Genomic DNA, 27699 nt, shown 5'->3' with positions numbered 1-27699 from the left:
GAGCTTGGTCTGGAAAGAGGCTGAACTGTGTCTGTGCTGAAGGAGCCCGATGCCCAGCTGCGTGGGGGCTTCTAGGGAGAATGGCAAACACGGTTTCTGATGTGTCCTAAGAATTCCAATTCCTGGTGTTTATACTAGAGTCTGGGAAGCATCCAAGAGGCAACGTTGTTAAAGGCAACTTGGGATACATCCCTGGGATGACACATGACCTGCTTTCTGTAAATAAACAGCAGCTTACCTTTAGTAAAATATAACTCACTCATTAATAACCAGATGTTTTACAGCTTTTAAAAAATCATTATTAAGTGTGGCTATTTCATTCTAAATGCAAAATCCTGAATGGACCAGAGATCTTAATTTTTTAAAAATATAGCTGACTATTTTAATTATAGATGTACTTGCATATTCTCAGCGTCCTTCATTATTTATGTAGCTGGTGAAAAAGCTTTTTAATTAAATAGCATGCTGGCAATCCATTGTGAAATATATAGATGCAGGTTTTCCTAGCATTATGAAGCTGAAAGCTGAATACACATGTTCGCCAACTTACGATGGGTTTAGCTGGATGTAACCCCATTGTAACTTGAGGAGCTACTAAATGTGTATCACTTTTGCACCATGAGAAAGTTAAAAAAAATTGTAAGTTGGGAACCATCTGTGGACGCACACACACACATGCACACACACACACACACACACACACACACCCCATTCTGGCAAGCACACATACTTTAATCACTATAAAATACTTCTGAATGATCTTAAAATTCGACCAAACCTCTTTATATTGCTAACATAATCGTGTAATTTGCCACCACTCCACTTGATTATTGTGTTTAATGTGCTCAACGAACTTGGAAATATGGTAGGGTAGTGGTTCTCAACGTGTGGCCCCCAAACCAGCAATATCAGCATCACCTGGGAACTTCTGAGGCACATTTTTGAGCCCCACCCCAGGCCAACTGAATCAGCCGCTCTGGGAGTTAGGCCCAGCACCCCAGGATGTAACAAGCTTTCTAGGTGATCCTGAGCAGCCCAAGGCTTGAGAGCCATGGGATGGGGATTATGCCTGGTGGTGCTGGTAATCTAGGTTTCATCAATGGTTCTCCTGATGACAGGTGGTCACAACAAAGTCAACTGGTCCCTGCTTTTAGTTCCCTACCAAAAAAGTGCCGTGAGGATTCTTGTTTAAGGTTCAAAGGTCTCAGAGCTTAGAAGAGGTCAAAAGACTCACAGTGGCTTAAATATTTTCAGCATGGTTTGCATGAAAGTTGCCCATGAATACCAGGTCTTTACTTGCCAATTTTAACTAAATGTGTATAACGGGGTTTACTTTACACATTGTAATTCTTCCCTTCTTTCAAAAAAAAAAAAAAAAAAAAAGCAGCGCTGAAATTAGAGCTCCTACTTACTTATTCACCATTGTATGACAGGCTGTGGTGGAGGCAACCTTCCAGAGATACCTCCATACCTGGGTGAAGGCTGATGACCAAGTTCTGTTACCTTCCTGGGCTGGAGGAACCAAGGCCAGGAGATGAAGCAACTCCCATCTGGAGGCAGTGCCAGAACTAGAACTAACAACCATCTGACTCCCTGCTCTGTGCTTTGTCTTCTGAATGAACAATGCTGCTTCTTAAGTACACATAAGCCAAACTGCTTCTCAAATTGCAGCCATCTACTTTGAGTTCAGATTTGCACAGCATGACATGAATTGGGCTGCAAATTATGCAGAAAACAGCCATCACATCCATCTGTGATGTCAGAATCCTCAAGTACAATGTGACCTGTTAGTATGTAACAGAGTAGAAGGATACTGCGTCTGATTCCTTCCCTATGAAGAGTGATGAATATCCTTCCAGATGCATTTGGCCCAGTGTGAAAAGGTTAAATATGATTGAGATAATGCCTGTGATATGCTCAAGAGCAGATTTCATATCCAAGGGTGCGGGCAATTAGTTTTTTTTTTAATGGTGTAGTAACTAGAGAAAGAAAACACACAAATACACTCATACCTAATGGTAAACTGAATTTATTTCCTCTTGGAAAACAATTCCAGTAATCTCCAGGTTCAGACCGCAGAGTAAACATTAATAACAGTAACATACAGGTTAGTTCAACTGATTCAAGAATTTGGCTGCGTGAAATCATTAAGGAAAACCTTGAACACTCAAAGCTTCAAATGTATCCAGGAAAAAAAATTCTTTGACAGTCTACATAACAACTATTGCATATATAGTGATGCTACCTGTCACATTGCAAGGCTTACAAATATATATATACGGGCCTTATCCAGCTGTGGGGTTCTGTTCTGTGAGAACATCTCTTTGTGGTTTGCAAGAATCTTCAGCAATAAAAAATAGTCTTGGATTTAACCGCTGATATACCAAAAGAGAAATTCTAGGCTTAAGTGTAAAGAAAAGGAAGTCCAACCATAGTCTCATGTATAACAATTGTTTTTAATCTTTCTTCCTTAAAAATACTTTATCTTAAGCCATTTTGCTATTACTTTTTTTTTTTAATCTTGCCTGAATAGGGCCCAAGTCCACTTGTCTTTATAAGACCATTTTAGTATCAGACGACATAATACATGTGCAACACTTTATATACAAGGGGTCTATCCGGTGCGCAAAAGTTCAAACACATGAACATCCAACAGTTTTGATAATACAAGTTTTATGGTACAATACAATGTTTCTGAATAATATACATTAACAATGAAAGTTTCGTGCAAAGAGTAAAACATGTTCCCTTTTTGTGCCACAAAAGCAGTTCTCCTTGAGAGACTGTACTTGCACTAACTGCTGTGTTGGGTCATTGTATGATTCTGCAAATAAAAAAAAAAAAAAGAAGAAGAGAGGGAAAACAAATTTCAGTGATTTCATTTTCATCAGACCAAGCATATATACATGTGATTGATTCATAATGACATGAACAATGAGTTTCTGCCCTCTGATGAATAGTGCTCATGAGTGCCTTGTAATGCTAAAAAAAAATCTGCTTCTTCCCATGGAGAAACAGACCAAGAGGGCTTCTGAACCTGCTGCCACCCATGAGGGCCTGGAGGGAGAGGCCGGGCCAGTAGCCTCTTTAATGTGAGATGGCTGGCTGGCACCTTGCCTTTTCTCCACCTCTGCCATGCCTTTCTACAATACCCTCTCACCATCCATCATCTCTTCTTATTAAAATAGGACCCAGTGTTCAAGAAGCAGGTAGCACCGTTTTAATAGTTTTATGTATCTGTGCATGATTTCTATTGGTCATATATGCCTCTGTGCCAATTCCTTTGAGACTATAACATCTTGACACAACAGGGCTCTATCTGCCCCCGAATATGCATATGAAATGCAAGAGTTGCCTGGCTGATGATGGACAGTGGGGGCAGCTCTCCCACTGAGGGTGGGCTTCCGGCTGCGGTCATACCATGGCTCATGGCTACTGTACCCGCCCCCGGATGCCCTTTCTCAGCTGACACAGCTTGTATTGTATACTGGCAGTCTCCTCTCCATCTATGCCAGCATGGTACCCTTTCTGAGAGAGCGCCCTCTTTCCAAATTGTGAGATGGTAACTGGGATAGCTGGGCAACTCAGAACCACCAGCCAGGCACCAAGGCTGGACACGCCGGGTGGGAAGGCTCCAGAACCAGGCCTGGAGGGTGGTCACAGATTTGCAGGACATTTGTTTGAAGCATAAGCCTGAAGATAGCCTGATCGCCACTCTCCTTCTCTGCACTTACCCAGAGCCATGTTCTCTCATTACTTACCTGTATCCCCTGGCCCCAATCCCTTCTTAGCACAACCTTGGGGCCTAGCTCAAAACATCATCACTTCCACGCTCACCCCATCTAACACTGATCTCTCCCTTCTCTGATTTCCTGCTGCACTTTATACTGCTTATATAGGATGCATCTTAGGTCTTGTTTCATGATTATTTGTAGGCCTGGCTCTCACCCATGCCAATAATTCTGATGTTCATTCATTTATTCATTCCTCTACAAACATCTATTGAACATGTGCATCACCACCTGGCCACATGCCATAGCGCTGCAGTGCTCAGGAAACAGGGTTTGGCTATTTCCGTGACTGGCTGGCAAGGCAAGGGCTACAGGAGAGGAAAGGCATGGTCCTTCCCTTCATGCCTTCAAAGTGCTCACAGTCTAAAGAAGGTCATGTGGGCACATAACAGTAAAGCAGTCTATTAAGTCTATTAGAAAAGAACACAGACATGTCACAGCTACACTGACCCTGCCTTGCCATTGGGGAAGGGTTCGCAGTGGATCCAGCATACTGACAGCTAGAAACGTGAGCAGAGGGTACAAGGAGGGCACTCTAGGCCAAGGGACGCGCATGGGTCAGGGCAATGAATGCAAGGTATGTTTTCAGACCTGCAACTTGTTCAGATTGGCTGAATTCTTCTGGAGTGTTCTGAATCAACAGTACTCATGAGACGCGAAGATGGAGGTGGTCTGGAGCAAGAATATGAGCAGTCTTATGTACCTTGCTAAAGAGCTCAGACTATCTTGTAGGTTCAGGGAGCCACTGGAATATTTTAAGCAGAGGTCTTCATCTCAGAGATGTTTGTTATCTCTTCATCCTTTACAGCAACTAGCAAACTGCCTGCTCCTTGAATATAGGCTAAATGACCAGAGGTTTGGCTATGAACCAACTGGGATTGGGTGCAGAAGTGGGGGAGCAGGGAGCCTTGTGAAGAGGACCCAGATCTTCCTTGCCCCACATCAAATTTAGCTCATTTTTGAAGAAAATGGATGACAACTCATGATGGAGAACAGTGTTTCATTCTCCCTTCTTTAAAACATAGTTTAATAGTCCCAGCCTCGAAGTGAAAACAGGAAGTAGCAAATGGTTTTTATGCAAACTCCTTTATCTGTATGTTGATTTTTAATACTTCTGAAAAGTACTTGTCACCAATATGTAGACAGAAAGGGTAAGAAAGGTATTAATGAGACCAAAAAACTACTATTTTCTTAAAAATCAACACGACTATATTCAGAAAGGTTATAAACAGTAAAAGCCTGATTACTCAAAATACACCGCATCTAAGCCTTTTTATACCTTTTGCTATCTCAGAGTCAAGTTTATAGAAAGGTTTTTTAAATTTTTAAACAGTCCAAAAAGAATTACCAAGTAAGTACAAGGAGATATGACAATACAGATCAAGCATCTCCAAATGGGAAAATTCAAAATCCAAATACTCTAAAATCTGAAACTTTTTGAGCACTGACATGATGCCACATAGCTGACTGGGCTATGACACCTTGGCTTTCTGATGGTTCAATGTACTCAAACTTTGTTTCATGCAAAAAATTATTGAAAATATCGTATAAAATGACCTTTGGGCTATGTGTATAAAGTATATAAGAAATATAAATAAATTTTGTGTTTAGACTTGGGTCCCCTCCAAAGATATCTCATTATGTATATGCAAATGTGCCAAAATCTGAAATCAAAAAACACTTCTGGTCCCAAGCATTTAAAAAAAGGAATACCCAACCTGTATTTATGGAAATAATAGGACTCTTACAGATAAATGTTTTTTTTTTTCTTACCATAATCAAAGTAAAAAAAAAATCATTTAATTTTTAATTTAACAATATTACTTTCAAATGCTTATGATGGACAGTCCACATGTGGTTGGATTCTAGGGGTTAGTGAAAGAGTATATAGTGCAATGTTCCCAGTGTTTTTTATATGAGCTTATATCAAGATGCTACAAAACAAGAACCTAAAACAAACTGCCCATAACAATTGGCAATAGTTGTGTGTTATACGCTTTCATCCTCAACCAAAGCCATACAAGTCTCTTCAGAGGTGCAAGGACATGAACAAATACACATACATCACTTACTGCAACAGATTGAAGCTGTTTCATAAAGGAGTTATGTTTTGCATATAAGAGAGAAGAATATAAATCATTTGTGAGAAGGACAAGGATATGGCTTGTGAAATTCAAAAATAAAGCACCCCGATGTAAGTAATATCAACATAAGAAAGCTGGCATGAGAAAAGTAAGGGCAGGAAGTCCTCTTGGTGCAGAGATGCCTGCAGACCACAGAGGTCTCTTACTCTCATTTTGTTTGGTTTCTTCTTTTTTTTGATCCTGCCCAACAGACGGCTATGGCAGGGTCTCCCCAGGCCTGGCTGTCCACCAATGGCAGTGATTCTCATGATGGAAGGCAGCATATTCCTAGAGGTTCTTGGCAATGGATCTATTTGTATTGGAAATAATCCCCCATGGGATTCTGCTCCATCCTCAAGGGCCTGCCTCACTGCCTTTGAGGATCTGGGGATGTGTCTGTTCTCCTCCGCCATGCAGTATTTCAAGTCTACTGAAAATACAAATGGCTTCATTTCATCTTCTGGAGGAAGGAATGGAGTATCCGAGCCACAGTTTATTCTACTGGCTTTTAGGTGTTGGAGAGAATGCATGCGAAGTCCTAGTCTTTGGTCTTGACTACAAGATTCTCTGAACAGAAAAACAAGAAGTTGTTTCCTGGGAGCACTCAGTGTTTGTTTCCTGGGAGCACTCAGTGTTTTTTGTGTTTTCTGATACTCATAGACTAACAGACATTATTTCTTTAGAAAGGGAGACAAGAGGCAAGTGGGAAGGCTGAAAAAGTTGACAACAGGAGCGCCAAAGAAAAAGAGAGAGTAGGCTCTAAGGCCCCGTTTGCTCTCCCCCTGGCTACCCGCCACACCACAGAGCCACTCCTGAGACAGCGAGCACACACATGCGTATAAGCAGAAAGCAGAAAACCGCTGGCAGGCCATCCGCAAGCAGCCTTCTCTCTGTGCAAGAGTTTTCAGCTCTTTAGGTCCAGAGGAAACCACTATGCTAGAACAAAGCAGTGGGTAATCTCACCAATTTTACACAGCAATTCACAGTCCCCAAAGTACTTTAATGCAATGACAGGTTATGAGAAAAAAATATCTGTTCCAACGAAGGGAAAGTGTTTTACATAATCGAGAAGAACATCAGTGCAACATCAGTGGAGGTGGGGGGTGAAGACAGAAAAGGAAGTAGGAAGAGGAGAAAACTTCTGTAATCCCACAGAGAGCCATATTCTACTCTGCAAAAAGCCATCTCCTGGAGACCCCATGTCTAAGTAACTGAAAATTGCAAACCATTAATCCCAGTTATGAACAGTTGTTTTACACGAGGGGGGTTTGTGTTAAAAAAATCAAATCCACAACATACCTAAAGCTTAAAAGAAGATCCATCTAGGCATGATACCTTAATAGCGAGGTTTCAAAAACACTTTCTTTACTGTAAAGGGCCCCATTTGGAAGGAGTGTGCTATATGTATTTTTTTTTCCTCTATAAATGTGAAATTAAACTTAGAAAGCTAAAAAACAGATGAGGACCTTAAAAATTCCCTTCTAGCACTATGTATTTCTTTTTAAATATGAGATGCCTTTCATTTTACAAGACTGGAATTCTCATTTTGGGCTTGGCACTCTAACAAATGATTAATTCAGCCTCCTTTTTTCTGAGAGCTGACCACATTTACTGGTCAAACGGTTTAATCCTATTTAAAATGCAATCCAAGAAAAATATTTTTAAGTAAAAATAAAAATCCATGATCCTTTGAAACTGTTCACCTTGGCTAAACATATTCCATTTTCCTGCAATCTTGATGTAAATCTGAATTTTGGCACCTATATCAATGATGAAATTCAGCATTGGAGGAAAGCCAGGGGGAACCTATCTTCCCAGGGTTAAAAAATTAAATTCCCAACCCCAAAACTTATGCCCACAGATTGCCTCCACTTCTCTAATTCTTTGGCAGAGACCATGTCTCGTCTGTGCTTTGTAACACTCTGTTGGCACTGGCAAAATGTTATGTATCAATGGTCATAAAAACAAAAACGGCATTTGAATGGAAGTTTTGTGAAATCTGTTGATTCAAAGATGTTAATCATTTTTACCATGACTTGTTTATTTATAGCCTTTTGTTTTAAACAAATTCTGACAAGCTTTTAAAACTTAGAAAAAGAGCCAGCATGCTATTTTAAAATGAAAACGAGAAAAAAAACAAAACAAAAAAAAAAACACAAGCTTTCCACTAATTCACTGTGCCATTAGAAACCTTAATTTAAACTGCAGTTGTATTCAATTTAAATGAGATGTTTTCCAACTAGATGAAATAGTAGGCAATTGTGGCTCAGAAACAATGCAAGGCGGGAAGAAATAAAGAAATATAAAGATTAAATGTGGCTGCTTCTTTCAACAGATGGTGACAGCACCATGGCAGCGTGTTGTTTCTTCTTCAGTTGAAGAACACAAACATCCGTAATCAATCATCACTGATTAACTAATTATAGTACTCTTCCTTTTATCACTTGGGTTGGACCTTTATCTGTAAACATGGAGGATAATCGGTGTGCTCTTATTTTCTGGAAGCATATTCCAGTTCACATACAGTCGTGCAGTTACAGGCTGCAAACAGAATTCTACGTTACTGTCCACCTTTAAGTACTATGGGTTTTTTTCATTTTTTTTTTTTTTTAAACAAAAGCAATTGGTTTCCAACAGGCTGGATAATAAGTCTTTTGACCTGCATTCTTCTTTGACCCATTAAGGTCACCCTGCGCTCGGGCATATAGCTGACTTAGGAAATGCCTGCAAGTCCTACATTTCATCTCCTGCCCACTCAAAATAAAGCTTTCTTTAAATGTGTCTGTACGGGTCCCCGAAGGCCAAAGAGGCATCCCTGTAGTGGGCAATGGAGGGACAGAAGCTTCTGCCTTTATTAATGAATGCAGACCATTATGAGTCTGGCTGGCTCCTTCCCGGTTCCCAGAAGCATATACTGTACGTGACTTAAAATGCTAGAATATTGACACAAAGCGAGCCGGGCACCCCTAAGGAAAATTACTCCTTGGATATAATGTAGGCTCGTAACAGCTATTAGAGTACAAAATAAAACCCTCTGGGATCAGACTGACATATACTGCATTCTACCTAGTCCTCAAACATTAGAAGAATTTCTTTGTGAAGGCATTCTCAAGGACAGCATTAAACTGACTTTTGTAGCAATCTGCAACAGCTTTTTGGCTTAGAGCTTTTAGTACTAAATCTCTGGTTTGAATCAATATAAGTACTATATCTTCTACATTAATCAATACATTTGGTTCAATACATGTTCTATTAAATTATACTTTCTAATCAAGATTTTTACATTTCCGCCCTCTCTCTTTTTCGTTCCCAACTTCTTATGCTAGTAAAATAGTTTTAAAAGTGTATACAGCTAATGATGACCGGATCCTGGGTTATTTCCCCTGAACGTTAGCAGGAAAAATAGTCAAAACGGCAAAGGGTGACCTTTAAGCATCTTAATAAGGTTAACAGGATGTGAATGTTAATAAATTAACATTTTCAAAGTCCACACAATTACAAAAGTACTCATAATTTTAAACCGATTAAAAGTAAATTGCTACGGCTCTGGAAGTACCATTAGGAATGTTCTAAAAATTACACTGAAGACCAAAATCACCCTGAAGTACCCCACTTTGCCCACCCAAAGTTTCTACTGCCCACAACTATATAATTCCTGGATGAAGAAATATGGGGTAATTGTGTTTTCATGGACCTTACCAGGTAAACATCAGGTCCATATCTGTGGATATGTACATTTTTGTGAGCTATGTTATAGTTCAACGAATATTTTTTTAAAGACAAATACACAATATTTTCCCTACGTTCTATGAGAATTGAAAAGACACATGCATAGTGGATTTTTCATAGCCAGGGAAGTTGACTCATAATCTTTACATTTGTAGAATCTACTAGAATGAAGTTCTACTCTTTTATTATGACATAGCAATGGCATTTCGAAACTGTCATGATATGCTTTTGCCCCTCTCCTTAATGCCATGAATGTTGCATTTATGATCATGTTTGCACTGACAGAATTTCCCTTTTTATTTTTTCATATGGTAATGTCATCACCATGAACTTACAGAGACACTGATGCATTTTCTTTTGACATTTAACTGTTCACATGGGCTTGGTCTGACATCTCAAAGCATTTTCTGGATGACACTAAGCTATATTAAAGCAAAAGGTGAAATGGTATCATCAGAAGCGATCAGAAGAATACAAGATATTAAAGATGGAAAGGACTATTAGGGCATTTAGCTTGTCCCCCTGTAAGAACATAATTGTCTGATAAAGTTTACACACTAGGCCAGTTCTGAATGATTCTGGCAATGGAGTTTCTATCATACCTCCCATAGGAAACAATTTTACATTCTAATAAACCTCACTGAAGGACATTTTTGTTGTTGTTTTCTCTGGACTCTTTGCTAACAAAGTTCAGAAAAGGGTGATCTGAGATAATCCTGAAGCATGAAGACACTGGCAAGTTGATGAGTTTATGTTCCCAACACTTGATCATGTGCCTATAGTATAAAGCTCTTCTATCTCATCTGAAGCAACCTAAAAGACCACCCGGTACACCATTTCTCCGTCATTATATAAAAACATGCCATTCACTTGCTTGGTTCCAGAGGGGAGCCTGAAAATAGATTTTAGAAGGCCAGTGGGGCTTGCCTTACAGCAAGCAGTTTCCCAGCCTCAGCATTACTGACACTTGGGACTGGACAATTCTTTGTTCTAGGGGGTTGTCCTGGGCATTGTGGGATGTTTAACAGCATTCTTGGCCACCATCGCCAACATGCTAGTGGCATCTTCCCAGTTGTGACAAGCAGAAATGTCCCCTAACACTGCCACATATCCCTTGGTGGGAAGCATCTCTCCCACCGGGGAGATATTGAGGAATCCTGCCTTACACTGTTTGAAAAACATGTGTGGATGAACAAATGAAAGCTGGGAGATAATGAGAGTTCTGCATTTGAGGGATCTGAAGAATCTGCAGGGAAGAACTGATCTAAAAGGAAAGAAGAAATGGTGGTCTATGAGATGTGTCAAATAGCTGTAATGAGGAAGTCTTGTGAATGAACTGTTTTGTTACTGACAGGTCAGATACAGGAACAGGTGGTTATAAGGAAGACATATAATTGTTCTGAATTTACTTTGTATTGAAAATACATTGAGCTTGCATACCATGCTTGAGCATGCTACTTTGTCTTCATTCTAAGATGGTATCCTCCTCATCTTAAAAAGAGAATTGCAAAGGGACACGTATATACCACAGGAGACTGTACTGCATGACATTTGAAATACAGTCAATGGGTGAATGTGGGCAATTGTACAGAAATTGTAGAAAGAAATTTTCGAAATATACAATAAATGGGATTGTTTATGTGAAGAACCAAGTATTTCCAGAAGTGTTCATTTTTTTAGTGACTTCTTGAGACCATCCATGTACCATCAATGAACAAAGATGGTATATTTTAGTGGCAATCAATCAATGCTGCTTTAGGTATATTTGTAATCTAATAATGTTTAAAGGAACCCAAATATTAAACTCTGGAAACCAGTATTTGGGGAATGGAAACAACCATCTACTTTGAAAAGAACTACAGAGCCATCATCTTCAATTTGTTGGTCTAGACTCAATGGCGGGTGAATCAACTACACCTGTAACTAATGCCGCAGAGAAACAAAAAATTGGTTTCAGAGCTGGGGTGGGGTGGTACCTAGCAGCATCTGGTCCAGTATCTCATTTTACAGATGAGAAAATTAAGTCCCAGAGGGTTGAAGCTCAAATTCAGGGTCTTAGAATTAGTCCTACAGCTGGGCCAGCTGTAGAGATAAAGGACACTCATTGCCATAGCCCAGACCTTCTACCCAGAGAGACAGAGTACTCTAAGACACAGAGGAAGGGCGCTTCACCTTGTGAGAGGGGCTTTGTTCTTGGAGGAGTCCCACCTGCCTGGTGTGGGAGAGATGAGAAGACAGAGGTAAAAAGGGAGAAAATGGCTCCTGAAGTAGAGGGAAGAGCAGCCGCAAAGCTGAGAGCTCAGAGGGCAGAGGGCAGAGGGCAGGAACCGCTTAGGAGCTGAAGCATCTGGTGGAGCTGCAGGTATGTCTGGCTGTGCAGGGAGGTGGGGAGTCAGTTCAAAAAGGGCCTATTTTCACCACATTTTGCTATTTTCTGCAATATCAAACTGAGCTGGAAAAGCCCATGGTGGTTACCATGTACCAAGAGCACCCAGCTTAGTCTTCGTCTAATGTGAGTCTTCAGAAGCCTGAGCGAAGACTAAGTATTGAAATAATGCAAAGTCTCAGTTGCTAACAGAACAATTCATACTATTTTGACAATTAAACATTTTGGAGACATAAAACAAGCCCTTTAATCCACCAGTTACCAAAGGGCAAAATCTACTGTGACATCATATACGGGAAATGTTAATATCGTGACAATTCCATTTTCCATTAAGATCTTAGAAACAGTAGTAAAATTTTAGTTGCAAGCCGACCCCTGTCTGTTTTGCATACCTGACAGGCTTGAAAATTTCCCTCTTTGGAACTGACAATAGCTGCACTATCTACTACATTGATAGTGGGAGAAGAAAGGTGCTGAATGGGAAGAAGAGGCTAAAAGGAGCAAAAGGGCCACTGGGAAATATATTAAGAGTATAATGTTTATTTTTAAAAGAAAACAATGAATTGAGCTGTCTGTTTCCATGCAAGAAGCCAGCAGAAAATTTAAATCAAACTATACAAAGCCAGCACCAGTGAGAGGGAGAGTGTAAAGATTTCACTCAAGATTCTGGAATTGCAGGATTCCAGCGTATTGCGGGACAGAAGGCTTTGATAGGCAATACTGTCTAATAAGATATTCAGGGATTAAGTCAGTGCTTCACAGACAGATGTGTCCATGTGCCAGTTGTTGCTAAGCTTTAATTTTTTCCCCTGTAATGTTTAATTTATCACACTGGCGCTTTCTAAACTAGAACATCTGTAAACAAGGTTAAGAATGACCTCCTTCCAATTTTACATCCATGAACAGTGCCCCTTCTTCGTGCTCTAATTTTAGATACCTTAAAGATAAATAAATCTTTGGAAGGAAGAAAAAAGAAGGCTTGTCTGACACTATAATGCGTTCATCTTGGGCGAATACAAATTTCCTCTCTGCCAGCTCTCTGTGCACACAACCAACTCTTGCTGCAAAGCTATATTCAAGCATCCCCTTCCCAGTCAAATGCAATTAAACAAACTTCTGCTAAATATTTAACAGCCTTGTGTAGTAATTAGCGGCAAATAATGGAAGCTTAAATTGATAATTGCTCAGAAATGTCCTCTTGCAAACATTACAAAATTTCAACTCCTCCCTTTTCTCTTAGATTTTGAATCCCGAAAGCTTTTTGAAGAGACTTTAGCTAGTGAAATTAACTATAATCACATCACTTGGCCAAGATCTCAGAGTTAAGTTTGGCTGTTTTGCAGTCAGCTGCAAGATGCCACTGGTATCACTGACTTCACTTCCGTATTTGAAATCCATTGAAATTTAGTTATACACTAAAAGATGGTGGAGCAGGGCATTGATTTACAAACTGACTGGCAGGCTTAGGATTTAAACTCTGGTCCACCAGATTCAAAAGGTCATCTGATTAGAATGGGAGAAGCACAGGACGTTGTAATTTATATTCAAAGGGTAACCTTTGTAGGAAGAAGGAGAAAGCCAAGACTCTTTCTGCTTTTCCACTTGATAGGGACCCGGATTTCCTTCAACCAAATTCCAATAATTATGAAAAATAGTTTATTGAACTTGGGCAAAAAGCAAAAGAAATGCCACTTCCTTGTAGTGTATTATTTCTTTTATTAAAAACACTGCCACACTCCCTAGGAGGTAAACTCACATTAAGAGTAAGTCAAACATGTTATAAATCATTAAGGATAACAGAAAAACATCTTTCCCCACCGTAAACAAAAAAAAAAAAAAAAAGGAAAAAGCAAAAGCTTAGCTTGTCTACTATGGCATAGGCTTTAGTAAAGATACATTTTAAAAAAACTGTGAAAGGACAATGTATTAATTTAGATAATTAAACTATGTTAAGCATGAGCCACTTCCTGAGTGGGGTGTGTGTGTGTGTGTGTACGTGTGTGTGTGTGTGTGCACATGGGAATACACACGTGCACATGTCCATTTCCACGCCTAAGCAAGTGAGTGTTGCACAGGGCAGAAAGAGTTACATACATACATTGTTTCTACAGGTAAGATTCCTGGTATTTGCCTTTGATCTTTCTGTCTCTCAGGGGACTTATTCCTGCATGGAGAATGCAATTAGAAGGAGCCCCAAGTAACTCCTGTTTTAAGTTCTAAGCAAACCCTTTAAAAATGCAAATATTTCACAGGCCCAATTCTGTTTGGTTGTCTCCTACTTTAAAGAAAAAATCGGAGTTTGGAGAGAGGAGAAAACATTCACATTCAAGTTTGGTGCCTTTTTTTTTTTTTTGCCCGTGTGCTTGCTTCTCTTTTCCCTTTCCCTGTATGTTACTGTGTATTGCTGAAAGTTTCAGGTCTCTTTCTTTAACAATCCCCCCCCGACCCCTTAAAACCATCCCAGTTTATTAGCAAGTTCATACAGGCACAAAGAAGAAGTCAGGAATGGTTGAGTGCAATTCCTATTCTCTATTAAGCCTGGTCTTAAGATATATTTTTAGTCTCTCTTGTCCACCATTTCCTGTTGTCTTATACTCTTTAAGGTCTTAAAATGGCAGCTCTGCCCCCACTCTCTGCCCTGCCAAGAAGAGCTGCTATCTGCTTCAGAAACCCACACGTGACGTTCCCATTCCCCCTCTCACTTCCTGGGCACCTTTTCTGGCTTTGCTTCTAGGTCTCTGTGGGACAGTTTCCTCACCCCTTATGGTACACAGAGCTACTGGAAAGAGAACCCTTTAATTCCTCCACACAGAGATGTGCTGTAGCTATGGTGAGAGTAATCTACAACCCTCACATCCTTAAATAATTTGCTACTCCAAGTTAATTTTAATTCATTACAATAAAGCAATATAATTTAAAAAATCTCTTTAAAGTGAAGTATTTAACATGATCCTGAAAGAATGACAGTCTTGACTAACGGAGGGCCAGGCGGCAGGCATGGTGCAAACTCATGCAAATTCAAAGGTGAGCCGTAAACAAGAACGCACAGCAACACCGCCAAGCATAAAGGGCCAGGCAACGGGAGGCCTCATTCTAATCAGTCCTCAAAGGAACCTGCCATACAGAAGTGGCACTTATTCTAATTTAAAGCCCTCATGCTTGCTTCAGTGTTGCAAAATTTATAAAAGAATAACTTCATTAAACCGCCTGGCACTTCACACACAAATGCAAACCAGCCACAACACAGAAGGAGCTGGACAAGAGGAAGAGAAATATTCCCAGAGAGTTGTTAGCTCAGATATTAAAATAGTCTGCACTGTGGTGCTTCTCTTTCTGTGCAACGTTCCTTCACCAAGGACTCCTGCCACCGGGCTCTTTACTTCTGTCACGAGTCCTGTTGCTCCTGTGAGTCTGCTTAATAACACTGAAAATCATTCAAAGCGGTTTGGCCAGCCCAGTCACATGCAGAAATACATCTGGCAGTACATAAATGAACGCTATTCAGTGTTCCTTCCCTGGTCTGCAGAGGAGATTGATTCTGAACACACCATTACAGTTCCCATTTACTTGGGTATATATTTCAGACTCACCTAAGTTGTTGAAAAACTAATGTAAGAAAAAATGCCTTCCCCTTAACCCTGGCACTCAAGAAAGAAAACAATAATAAGGGTTAAGTGGAAACAGTCTACTGAATCCACGCACGCGCGGCGCTGGAGAAAACTTATTGTCACATCCTAAAACACACACTTTAAAGGAAACTTCTTTTTCTCTCCTGAATCAGAGAGTCATAGAAATGCTACAGAAAAATTACTTCAGGCTAGATTCCTAAGCTACAATGCAGTGTGTGTCAGAACACACATCATTTCATGTTGAACTGTCAGCATATTTTTCAAAATCATTTTTTTTGGAATGCAATGAAAAGACAAATCTGGAAGCCTGTGTAAGAACTCCAAGCCTCTGAGAAATATGTGTCATCCACAAGTTAAACTTCACATCATGATCTTGAGAGATCCCAGTAATGAACGATGCCTTTCCCGCTCAGCGTTTCTCACCATCTTAGCACAAAACTGTGCTAAGGTTTTGCTTCAAAGAGAGTACAGTGAGCATTCAAAAACCTTGAAAATGATAATCCATGGATGAATAAAAGGAAATGGCCTTAGGGTAAGTAAAAGGTGAATCTCTCCAAGGGTTACAAAAGAAAAAGACTGTTTATCCCAGTTGTTTTTCAGAATTTTGGAGTGGGATTCTTGCTGCTGTTATACAGGGCGCTCAGACCAGGCTAACTAGAGACCAGTTCCATGAAATGGATGTGAAATTTAAAGTTGTCACCAAAAACTGCAGGATGATAGGAGTCCTATTATTCTTAGGGTAAACAAATACTGAAATGGATTCTTTCTTATCCTTATGCAATCCTTTATATAGTGCTGGAAGCTTTTTACATCCAAATAACCCAATCTATTGGTGAAGGTAAGTTTGTATTCTTTTCTCTCTCCATGAATAAAATAGGGCTAATCAGAGGGAATGAATGAGCTAATTCAGTTATAGGCAGCCTTTATTATATAATAAAATATGGATTATTGATCCTGTGGGGTTGGCAATGCACGATGCAAATTCAGTGAAGGAAACCTCTAAAATTTGAATGAGGCTATCTGTATTGATGCTTAAATCTACTTAGAACTGTTTTCACTTTTGAAAAACTGTCAAAATAAAAGAACAACAACTAATTAAACCCAGGGTTCCCAAAAAGGACAAAAAAAGTTCACACAGATGCCTGGGATGGAAGGCTGGAATGGCCCCCTTACAGGGTATAATCCCTTGTTCTATTCCAATGGAGGGAGAAGAAATAGGCAGGCTCTTTGGGCCTATCTGTGGAGTGGTGAGTAAAAACTTATTTGCTAGACCCATATGGACTTCCTTGGCAACTTGCTACAAATCCAACTCAGCCCTGTAGTAAGTATCAATGTATTGTTGTGGCTCTGGCACTTGGGAGGCAGACTTGTTTAAAATACAACACTGGGCTGTCCTAGCAAAATCCTTTCATCTCTTATCTCTTAAAAAATGCAATAATCAGCCCTGGTTAGAAGGCAGCTCTGAATACAGGGTCACACGGCAAGGAAAGCCTACACAGCAAACACTAAAGGGAAAAAACAGAAGCTATGATATTCAACGTGTATTTACACACCTCCGTTCTGCCTTCCCATTCCCCTTATAAATCTGCCCCAAGATACGATGGCATGCTGATTGCTATTTGTGCTCTGCTACAAAGTACAGGCCAGACTGTCTCTTGTATTCCTTGTAAACTTCTCCCAGCTCTTCCCTACAGAGCTAGCACGCCCTTCCTTTTGACAGAGTTCACGTCCTCTCTACCTTTTGATGGGACATATCCGTGTGCCCCCCCACCACAGCAGCACACACACAGACATGCGCCTTTCTCTCCTTTTTTGTTTTTAAAGAGTAGAAACAGACTCTGTGTTTTGGTAGGCATCCCTCCAAAGCATAGGTGAGCATCCATGTGGTATGTTTCCGAAAAAGACGCCAATGAAAGGGAGGAATGAGAGATGCTAAACAATGCCGCACCAAAGTTGCAGACTGTTCGGCTACAGTCCAGAAAATGAATCCAATTTTTCATTCTGTCATTATAAATATTTCATTGCAAATGGTACTGATTTTCTGCAACTGTGGTTAAGCAGAGGGCCTCTGTGTGAATATTTAAGAAAAAAAAAAAGGAGGAAGACAACGAAGAAGAGGGAGGGGGGAATTAAAGGTTAGCAACCAATTAATTTCTCACTTGAAATGTAAAAGATTCTGGGAGAAATTCAACAGTGATGCAGTGTGTGACTCAAAGAAGAAGAAAAAAAAACATTTACTCTGCTCTTCTTCTGACAGTTTCTCATAAAATATCTGCAGTCCATCTATCTTTTAGTACTCCGGGCTCCTCTGGAGAGCAGAAAATGGTGGTTTAAAGCTCACTTCAGTGCCAGTCTGCGGGAGATTGCTTTCCACAGGACCCCCGCTGATGGAGGCCTAGGGGAAGAGGCCCAGGAGTTATTCAATCAGCCCGAGACTCTGGGGCGGCTGGGGGTCCTTTGAGGGCTGATTATAAAGCTGCCCTCCTGTTGCCTGCCTCGGAACAGAACGAAATGAGCAGCCTCTTGCTGCGCAGATTCTGCAAGAAGGAATTTCACCTGTCATGGAGTTTGTCAGAATTTCAGGATTTATCTTGGTGCAAAATTAATAAAATACCAACCAGGATTTCAGGCTGACTACTCAGCTGTGTCATCTCAAAGTGATCTTTCACCCAAGAAAACCTGGACCGTGAGCACAGCCATTCTTGCCCTACTTTTCCTTTGGAGGATGAACGAGATGATGTGACTAATGCCACCCAAACATCAGAATGAGACCGTGGGCCAATTACACGCGAGGTGGAATTACGCGTGGGTGCCGCTGTCTTAATGCATGACCTCTCACCCCGCCACTGCAGTTCGAAAGCTTCTTTGGAATCAGTGGAGTCTGAGGCACAAAAAGGCCATTTCTGCAGCTTATAACGCAGTAGGTCCCCTATGGTATCACATCTGTAAAATGCAAACACTGGTACTTCAGACCCGGATTTATCTTTTAAAAGGAGCACTTAACAATGGAGTATGGTAAGAACACTACTATGAGACATTGCAAATTGATCTTGGGTCGGCTATGAACAACAAGGTGCAGTTCCATCCTGTTTCAGCACACACCCTCCGCATGTCTCATCACCTTCTGGGCTCCGGGAGTGCAGAGGGCGGGGGAGAACACAAGGGGATAGGACAGACTGGGAACCAACTACCTATTTCTGGGACCCTCTGCTGGCTCTGGGCTGCAGCAAGTTTGGCCGTATTTCACTTTAGAATGTGGCTTGTATCGCACAAATCACTACTGCTCTTTTAAGTGAAGTTCTATACAACCCAGGGGTTTGATCATTTTGAACTGAGGCTTGGGTAGCTCCAAGGCAATTAGCTCTGGTCCTCAGAGTGGGTGGCATCGCCTGGCAGATGGGGCCAGTGTGTGGGGTCTGGATTGGCGCTTGTTCCATTGGCTGGCCCACGCCAATGGACAGAGTGTGGGCGAGCAGTTCTCAGGACCTTGGTCTCACTCAACTTTGACTTCCATGACACTCAACTCAGGGTTCGGCACAGGATTAGTTTGGGTTGCGACGCACACCTTGTTTTGTGTCCCTGGCCTCCATCGACGCCCAGGCCATGGGTACCTGCTACTAACTGATGATTAGCAGCACATCCTTGGCCCTCAGAGTCAGCGATGGGTTTAAGCCATTCCTGCTTTTCGGTCCAATTTCTAATTGACATTTTCTAAATGAGACATTAAACAACGCTGTAATGCATTCTCTTCAGCTCTTCCCCTAGTTAAATGACAGCTCTGCTTTGGAGAACCACCTTAACAATTCAGTAGCAGTCTGACAATATTAACACCAAGAGATCTCAGGAAAAAGTAAGAGAGAGAGAGAGAGAGAGAGAGAGAGAGAGAGAGAGAGGAGAGAGCTAGGAAGTGAGCGCACAGATGGTGGGGGGGACGCAGGGTGCTCTCAGCAGGCTTCAGTGGAGATGCATTAACTCCACAGAGGGATAAGGGCTTCCCACCAGCACTGTCATGAATTATAACTGAGTATGGGAGTGAAGTCTTGGTGCCTGTCTCACAGCAAATATACTGTTCCATTTTCCTGCACAATCACCTTTCACCCTTATAAACTCAAAGCACAGCTAAGCACACTGCTGATATTTAATGGTATCACAGTCGCCTTTTATATGTCTAGAAGGCACGCAAGCTTGGCAGATGTGCCCAGTGGTGTAAGTCAGACAATTATAAAATTAAGTTTTGGCAATGTGAAAAAGGAAATCTTTTATGGGCACTTTGGGTTTCCAATGAAGGATGGTCTTCTGCCAGCCAGGAGCTGCTATCAATGCAGGGGCAGGGATCACGCAGGAAAGCAGCTGCCCTCCCAGACACGCAGGGGCCCAAGGAAAAAGCCCTGCTTTTGCAAACTTTGCCATCCTCTGGGAGAGCAGTTCCTGGCTAGTTAGTTTCCACTCACTCATTCAATAAAGTTATCAATGAAGGAGACCTGTTATTTTAGGCAGTTTAAAATTTCACCACTTTTAAAGGACTCGTTTACCCTGCCTTTCACTCCCATTTAAAGCCTCGGAGTTGCTGTTCTAAATGACAGCACCGCAAGCACAGCTTTTTAAGCACTATTCATCTCGCCGCCACATCTCAGGCTTTTACAGAACACTACTCTCTCTCTCCAATAAGGGGAACTTACTCCTTCATAGCTGCAGGGCAGAGCCTGTTCCAAGCTGTAGATTCGCTGCAAATATAACAATAAAGGATACAAATGTGAATTCCTCTTAAAATACACGTTTGGCTCTGAAGCTGCCTGGCCTTAGCAAACTCGATCAAGGGCAGCCTATCAATCTTTCTCCAAATGCACAGCAGCAGCTCATTTCACCCGGCTGTCTGAGGGATCGCCACATCAATGGATCAGGAAGACGCTGGAATGGATTCTTTGCTCATTTCAGGGGATTTATAGTGGAAGCCCGTGATTACTATCTTTCTTACCCTAATTGTCACAACAGTTGGATATGGAAGTGGTGTTTCCCAATAGTTAGAGGAAAGTTTGTAAACATAAGGGGTCTATTCTTGGCACTTTGTCTCCACTAATGTGAGGAAACCGATCCATGTGTGGTGCAAACATCTAAAATAGAAACATGTGGCAATTCCATGTGCCTCTCTGGATGGCAGAATGTTTTGGAAATTTGGATTTCCGGATCTCTCCAAAGGATCTGGCTACAAAGGCGCCGAGACAGAGCTCTGTCTTTACAAGACAGTCACACATGCAGTCTCTCCTTCCTAATGGAGGCAGATCTTCCGGTGCTATGGCAGCAGGCTGTCTTGGCGACATGGAAGATGGCAGGGCCAGCAGAGCCCAGCCAAAGCAGAATGTGGCAGAGGTGATGAACATTTCCAGGGGGTGGGAGGGAGGGGGCTGCAGAACTGGCCACAGTGCTCTTCAGTACACCCTGGCTGGATGCTCCATAAAGCTGCACTGATGGCAGTTCGGAGATGGCCATCTGTCGTCAACTCTGGGCCAGACAAAAAAATAATGTAATGGCAGCTCGCTAACAACAGGGCTGCTGGAGGAGGGAACGAGTCCTAGAACGAAGAGGTGGTGCTCCCTCTTTTAATAGTGAAAACCAGCCATCGATATGAACATCAAGAAATTAATGGATGGAGAATTTTTAAAAACTGAGCTGGCGTGCTGTAGAAACAATTCAAATGCAAATAAAGTGGTTTTAGCTTATTGCAATTACCTCTGTTGCCCTTACTTCAGTCATATTAACCACTTGATTCTTAAAAATTTGACTACCAAGGCACATGGTGAAGCAGGAAGGGCCAAATTTAGAAAAAGGTGAGCCCAGGTTGTGCGTCCAAGCATGCACACACAGATTAGCCATTTATTGGTACAAAACGGGTAACTGAAAATGCATTTACTCATTTAGTCCAAATGAGTTCATTGTGATAATCATGCTTACCTTTCGGTATGCTTGCTTAATTTCTAGATGAAATTTTACCAAAAAGCCAAATAAAACCATCTTACCCTTTAGGTGCATTATGAATGCTATACAACTGCAAACTCCCTCCTTTGCTTAAGAAAAACTCTAGTCTTTTTGCTACTGCACAGATGATGGGGGGTGGGAAGGGAGAGAGAGGAGAATAACAAACTGAGGTTAGCTCAGCCATGTCCTGTTTGTGTCCTTCAATGGTAAGGCCAATCAATCGTGATTGAATTATCCAATATTAACAGCTGAAAGTGATCAAAACTAATGGTGAAAACATAGCACCAATCAATAAATCAATGCAAATAATTCGGTTCCTGGAGATCCGATCAAATAAAAGAGATAGATCAATTTAACCACTGAGCAAATTAAGTGGAAGTTGCTGTATGTAGCACCAATTTACTTCCAAAGCCCTGCAGGCCCACAAAGCAAATAAATGAGATGATGTCTAAAACAGACCAGTTCCAGAACCACGTGCTCATCTGACACAATTTCTGCTCCTGCGAATTTTGAACTCTTTGTGTGATGGGCTTAAGAGCTGAGATTTCAGCCCCAAGGACAAGGGATACACAGGGGCACAGTGGATCTAAGGATGTAAAGAGCAAAGGAATGATGCCCAGACTGTCCAGGAAGGGGTGGGAACCACAATCCCCACACTGACTTTCCTTGAAACTGATCAGTAAAGGACCCGGTTATGCCAGGTCTAGACGTGGTGATGGGCAAATATTTCCAATCCAGGGGTCCCAGGCAGAAGACCACATGATAAGAGGCTAGACAGAATAGGGTTTTGAGTTTTATAGTTTGAGTGGGGATAATAAAAGAAATTTTAAGCTCTGTGTTAATAAAAAGCCGATGAAAAATACAGAAAAGTGAGAAAATGGGGATGAAGGGCACTTCCTCTGGATGTGCTGTGAATACACACCTTTTCATTCCTCTTGTTTGCAAAAGGGGATTTCAGCCTCGCTTAGAGGAAAATATGAAAACAAACTAAACCAAACTGTTTTCTAACCTACACTCAGATTCTACCTTGTCTTTCGTGAAGGGGTAAAATAAAACCTTTTGTCTTAGCCACATATCTGTAACTGGATGAAAGGCAGGGGAGTCCAGTTAGTTTGGAATACATTTCTGAAAGCAAGCATACATGTTTAGTTTTGTAGTTAGATATTACAAAACAAAACAAAACCCAAGACTCCTCCTAATCACTTGAAAAAGATAAATGTTTAAAATAAGAATTTTTACCTGGAAATCAATTAACATGAAACTGTGTTAAGGTATGCCACTGCAAAATTATTCCAGTAGGCTAGAACAGAGACCTCAGGAACATTCTGCTATGTCTGGGATAGATATTTCATTTTCAAATAATGATGAATCTGGATTTTGTTCACTTAGGTCAGCACTAGGAAAGCAGCGAGGTCAGGGAGCCAACGTTCAGCGAGTGTCTATTATGTTCCCCGAATTCCACAATCATCTGTCCAAACCATTGGGGGTGCCTCCCACCCGATTCTCCCACCTGGAGAAGAAATCCCTTTTCTTGGAAGATTTATAACAATTGATTACATATTACCTCATAGAGTAGCTATTTATTTGCCTATATTCTCTTTTCTAGTAGATTGTAAATACATTTCTAATTATTTTTAGTATGTCACTCAGTATCTGGCATCATGGCAGATTTAAAAAGGTGGAATTATATTTTTATATATATATATATATTTTCTTGAGACGAGGTCTCTCTCTCTCTGTGGCCCAGGCTAGAATGCAGTGGTGCGATCATGGCTCACTGCAGTGTCAACCTCTTCAGGGTCTGGAGATCCTCCCACCTCAGCCTCCTGAGTAGCTAGAACCACAGGCACCTCAACCTATCTTTTTTTTTTTTTTTTTTGGTTTTTGGTAGGGACAAGGCTTTCACCATGTTGTCCAGGCTGGGCTTGGTAGGCATGAGCCATTGCGCCTGGCCTATAAATATTTTTAATAAGTATATTTTCTTAATAATGGCATGGGGACTATGGCAGTATGTTGTATAGCATTTGTAATTCTGACTATTAACAAGGACTCCTAAATGCCTCATCACATATTATTTAATAATTTGAGACTCATTTTGTGTTCTATTCATTGAGAAGCTAGTTTAGGACCAGCAGCTAAGTTAGCAAGTGACCCAGCAAGCTGCTCAACGGTGACAATTCGATGCTGTATTGTTGTCTTATACGTCCCATCCCATATGCAGTAATTCATTTCTCCTTCAGCAATATGACCATAAAACTCAAGCACCAGTTAAACTGTGGTGTGAAAAATATGCATCAAAATCAGGTGATTTGGTGGAAAAGTGGTTTGAGAAGAAAATCAAACAGCTGTAGTCACAATTACACATTTATACCTTAGTGATTTCAGTATATCCCTCACAATGTCAAATTACTACTGTACTTTGAATGTGGGAAACACTGCATTCATGACTTAAAAGGGAAGGGCTGGGTATTAAGGTAATCTTTGATTCAAAAGGAATTGAAGTACTAGAATTTCAGAGCCTAAAGTTTCAACCAGACCAGTTTCTTCTACGCATTCTGCAGGAATTCCCTCAATCTTCATTGCATTTATAACAAGAGACCTGACAGAGCTTTCTGTGTGGACACATCGGGAGAGAGGATGATTTGATCACTGCCATCCAATAGTAGCTTTTCTAGAGGCACCAATTAAACAGCAATTAGTGTACTGAAAGAATGTGGCCTATTCAACAGGATTTTTACGAACACCACTTGCTCACACCTGCATAAACCACTTTGGATACAAATATGCACTGTAGGATATTATTCTTGGACCATACCATCCTTTCTCAAAGCAGCTTCCTTAGGTTCTGCTGAAAAATTTTGAGGTCTATTAGGAAAACATGTGAAACATTGAACACATTCATTCACTTAAAAAATAATAAAATGTTCATTGAGTTGAATAATGGACTCTTATTCCAAAGCACATCTCCCTTCCTAGCAGCATGCTAGGTGGCCTTTGAAGTGTATTAGAATTTCTTGCAAAAATGGAGGGAAACTCTACCAAAAGAGAAAGGTTATATCTTGCTACGAATTATATTAGATTTTTATGTGTGTGTGTGTGTGTGTGTGTGTATAAAATATGATGTAATTTTATATTATATATATTATATAAAATTCCAGTACAGATATATGTCTGTACTGGAATGTACATTTGGTCAGCAAGGTTTATGGGTAGTGTGATGAAAAATGTGTCTTAGATTCAGTGTTTCATAGAAATAAGGGCTTCATCTGGCCTAAATCTAAAAGGACTTGTGGTCTGTGATGTTCAAAGAATGGTGCCTGAGTGCCTGATCTCCTGAAGATGAACAGTGTATAGTAAAGAATTATCTAAATTCTGACTGGCTTTGTAGGCAATGCAAATGAAGGTAATAACCCACTACTATATATATGTGCACATACATAGTATATATACACACATATGCATATATGTATATACATACACACATATAGACATATATGAACATTTTATTATTTTTTTAAGTGAATGAATGTGTTCAGTGTTTCACGTTTTCCTAATAGACCTCAAAATTTTTCAGCAGAACGTAAGGAAGCTGCTTTGAGAAAGGGTGGTATGGTCCACATATATATACATACATAAATAAATTTTATACGTAACAAAGCACGTCTATCCACAAAAAAATGCTTCATGTTTTCAACTGAGTATAAAGTGAAAGAAATGTAAATTAGGCATTATGTCACAAAATCATTTATGTACATCTAATATATATACATATATATGTATATATGTGTGTGTGTATATATGGGGATATATATCTATATAAATGTTATACCTAACAAAGCACTTTTATCCATAAAAAAATGCTTCATGTTTTCAACTGAATATAAAGTGAAAGAAATGTAAATTATGTATTATGGTCACAAAATCATTTGTGTACATCTAAAAGATATCCACAGTGATACTGACGGTCAATTCCAGAATGCTTATCCTAAATGGAACCTGTTATTCTCACCTTGATAGAGGAGCAAATAAATTGTATGTTTCAACATCTCTAATAGGATTGCAGTTCTTAGAGATTTAGTTTTATAGCCTCTTGTGAAAAGTCCTTCTTATTTCTGAACTTTAGTGGTATAAAATAGTAGATCAGTTCAAGTGGTCTAAAATGGACATTTATTTTTGCATACCAAGTGGAACTACAGTAGGCTGATAAAATGGCTTCATTTTTCTACTCCGTTGTTATTTTGGTTACGGATCCTATTTTCTATTGTCACCTGAATTTTGGAATTTTTTTTTCACTTGTCCTAGTAAAATAACAAAACGGTTTCATGGTTTTTATACACTTACTGTCTCACTTTCTATACAGAAAATAAAGGAAATCAATATTTAAAAATGACATTAATTTCATCTTCTAACCACTGGCATAAATGCAATTTGGGTAATGAAAGCAAATGCACAGGACCATGAAGGCCAGAAGTTAGATCATAAAACTAAAAACCCTTTCAAAACTAGAAAAAGTCAAATTAACTCTGATCCATTTTTCTTAATGTCTTGAAACTATAGCCACTGATATTACTGAAGATTTCAGAAAATAGACCCACATAGAGAGTCCAATAACTATGAATTATAGCTTTGTGAAATATTGACTCTATAGTCAATATCTCATCTCAGATTTATAATAATTATCACATACTCACCATAAATACTGTTCTTATCTAAGGAATGATTCACATATTAAACGTGGGTATTCACATCAAGACCAAATATATATAATTTCGAGTTGTGGGACTGGAAATACATGGCTCACAGTTTGGGATTACAGAATAAGTCTCTTTTTGGCCCAGATCACAATTTGAATGAATGAGTCAGAAATGCTTTGGTAGATATTTGACTTTATAAGTTCACAAAAACTCAAAAAAAGTTGTGTGTTCTGCACTAAAATTTCTATGCCAGTGGTTCTCAAAGTGTTGCCCAGGGACTTCTGTGGTCTCCTAAACACTTTTGAGAGGTCTGTAAGGTCAAACTATTTTCACAATAATATTAGATATTATTTGCCCTTTACACTCTCATTGTGTCAAGAGGGTACAGTGAAGTTTTCTTGAGGCTAAATGATAGGCGATGACATCATCGTTTTGACAGCTAATAGAATGTATGCTTGTATTCCTCTATTTAATCGATTTCTCAGTTTTGATTTTTTTAATATGGAAAATAATAGTAATACACATAAACCAAAGCCCTTTGTGGTCCTCAAAAATTTCTCAGAATGTAAAGGCATCTGAGATCAAGGAGTTTGTGATTGGTCTATACTAATTGTAGAAAAGGGTGAATACTATATGTTCCACATGGAATAAAACCCGAAAATACATCACTGTAAAGAAACCTGGAATCTTGAAGGATGCAATTAATTGCTTAATTTTGTCTGCTCTACAATGGGTCAGAGGCCACTACTGCTATAGTGTTGGGTTCTTTTAATGAAAGACATTGAAGGTACCAGCAGGTGAGAATCTACTAATACAGGACAAAAGTAGAAGTTTGCCACAAACATGCGTGCTTTCAAGAACATTAGATAGGAATCAGTCTCTACAGAAACTCTATAGCTTTGATTTTAAACTAATACTTAATTCTGCCTCACAGTTTACATACTAATTAACAGTTATCACTATGTGTTTTGACCATATCCTTTATAGATTCACAAAACCAAAATGACTTATGCTTTGACACCTATGCAATAAAAATGTCATTTTTTTCAAACAGAAATTTAGATTATTTTAAGAAGGTGTATTTTTAAACAATAGTCTAACTTGGCCTATCTTCTATATGCAATTCATGAACAGATGTGACAGAATAGCGTTTTTAAAAGTGATACAAGGTAAGACAGCAACTTTAATTTGGATCCACTGACACATTATGACAACTAAATGGGCTCATCCGTTCTTTCTTATATTTTGTATTTCATCTCCTTCACTTACTATTTGTTCACTTTTAGAATGGGAACTGAGAAGATAAACTGCAAATTCCTTAGTTTGACACATAACTCACCTAAATTTCATTTCATTGGACCCCAGGGAAGTACA

The 27699-nt window shown here is 40.0% G+C and overlaps 1 protein-coding gene across 2 annotated transcripts in view; it reads right to left on the bottom strand.

Annotated features, from left to right (window-relative positions):
• Nucleotides 1-2011: 2011 nt before the first annotated feature.
• Nucleotides 2012-27699, bottom strand: part of ZNF521 (zinc finger protein 521) — a 293772-nt gene continuing 268084 nt past the window's right edge. For both annotated transcript variants that reach the window (XM_032293156.1, XM_032293155.1), the window contains one exon: nucleotides 2012-2824. In XM_032293156.1, the coding sequence (XP_032149047.1) occupies nucleotides 2795-2824 (30 nt within the window). In that variant the 3' untranslated portion in view covers nucleotides 2012-2794. The remainder of the gene's footprint in view (nucleotides 2825-27699) is intronic.

Source organism: Sapajus apella, unplaced genomic scaffold (assembly GCF_009761245.1).
Source record: "Sapajus apella isolate SASKATOON/1434 unplaced genomic scaffold, GSC_monkey_1.0 scaffold29, whole genome shotgun sequence".
Classification (NCBI taxonomy): domain Eukaryota; kingdom Metazoa; phylum Chordata; class Mammalia; order Primates; family Cebidae; genus Sapajus; species Sapajus apella.
The sequence above is the reverse complement of the archived record's forward strand: the minus strand, read 5'-3'. Positions and strand labels throughout refer to the sequence as shown.